General features: G+C 64.9%; 1 protein-coding gene across 2 annotated transcripts in view; it reads left to right on the forward strand.

Moving 5' to 3' along the window:
* The first annotated feature begins 407 nt into the window (after window positions 1–407).
* The window catches only part of ARFGEF2 (ARF guanine nucleotide exchange factor 2), a 36,339-nt gene continuing 35,539 nt past the window's right edge, over window positions 408–1,207 (forward strand). For both annotated transcript variants that reach the window (XM_085314021.1, XM_085314022.1), the window contains exon 1: window positions 408–682. In XM_085314021.1, coding sequence (XP_085170147.1) covers window positions 544–682 — 139 coding nt within the window. In that variant the 5' untranslated portion in view covers window positions 408–543. The remainder of the gene's footprint in view (window positions 683–1,207) is intronic.

Below are 1,207 nucleotides of genomic sequence, written 5' to 3' on the forward strand. Positions count from 1 at the left end.
ATTTTTTTATTTTTGTGGTGGTGTTTTTGTTTGTTTGTTTGTTTAAAGAGACCAGACAGCTTGTACTGCTTTGGGGACAACTATTTTCTCAGGAAATCCGCCGAGAGGGGCAGGCCCCAGCTACAGCTGCTGCCTCGAGGCGCTGCGCAGCCGTGCACGGACAGGCGCCCACAGCCCACTGAGGCAACAGAGCCTGAGGCTGCAGCGAGGCCGGACTCGTTTGCTTTGACCGGCGCTCCCGCCCCTCACCGGGCGGGCTGCCGCTCCGAGCAGCCCGAGCCCCGCGGCCCGCTGGCAGCGCCGCGCGCTCCCACACGGCGCGGCGGCGCCGCCGCAGAGGTCAGAGGTCACCCCGGAGCGGGCGGGCGGGAGGGTGTTGGGGGGGGGGAAATGCCCGTGTCACGTGACGGTGACAATATGGCGGCGCCGTGGCGCTGGCGCGGGGGCCGCCGCTGAGGGAGCCGCGTCTCTTCCGCGTCATGGGGCCGCGGCGCGGCCGGAGCCTCTGAGCGGCGGCGGAGCAGCACCGAGTCCGGGGCGGCCATGCAGCCCCCGGCCCGCGAGCAGGACACGCGCACCAAGAGCATGTTCGTGTCGCGGGCGCTGGAGAAGATCCTGGCCGAGAAGGAGGCGAAGCGGCCCCCGCACGGGCAGCTGCGCAGGGCCTGCCAGGTGGCGCTGGGTGAGTCCGCGGCCGCGGAGCCGGTTCTGAGGGAACCCGCGCGGCCCTTTAGCTGGGGAGCGGCTGCCCGCAGCTGCCGGAGTGCCGCGGCCGGCGCCGCCCGCTGCTCCGCGCTGCCAGGCGCAGCGCAGCGCGGGGGCGGACTGCCTGAGGAGCTGCGGAGCCCGCAGCCGCGGGCTGCCCGGGCCTTCCTGAGTTTGCGAAGGATTTACGCTGGGCTGCTGTTACACTCCGGTTGTTCTGCACTAATGTTTTTGTCTTTATCTGCGGGGAATTTGCTGTATTAGCACCGAAACTGGCACAGAAGAAAAGGACGGTTGAGGAGGTGAAGGAAGTGACTAGATGCGAGTCCTGTCAAATGCCCTCTGAAAGTGAGCTGGGAAAATAGCTACCTCACTTGCCACGTTTGCCATAGTCCTTGCCTTGAGGAAATTTGTAGAAGCTAACTGTAGTGATGGTATAGCCAGAGAAGAGTAACCAGAATACTAGATGGAAGAGCAGGGGGTGGGGTTTCTTTTTCTTTTT

Source organism: Rhea americana, unplaced genomic scaffold, assembly GCF_003343005.1.
Source record: "Rhea americana isolate MKP2758 unplaced genomic scaffold, rheAme1 scaffold_4, whole genome shotgun sequence".
In the NCBI taxonomy this organism is placed as follows: Eukaryota; Metazoa; Chordata; class Aves; order Rheiformes; family Rheidae; genus Rhea; species Rhea americana.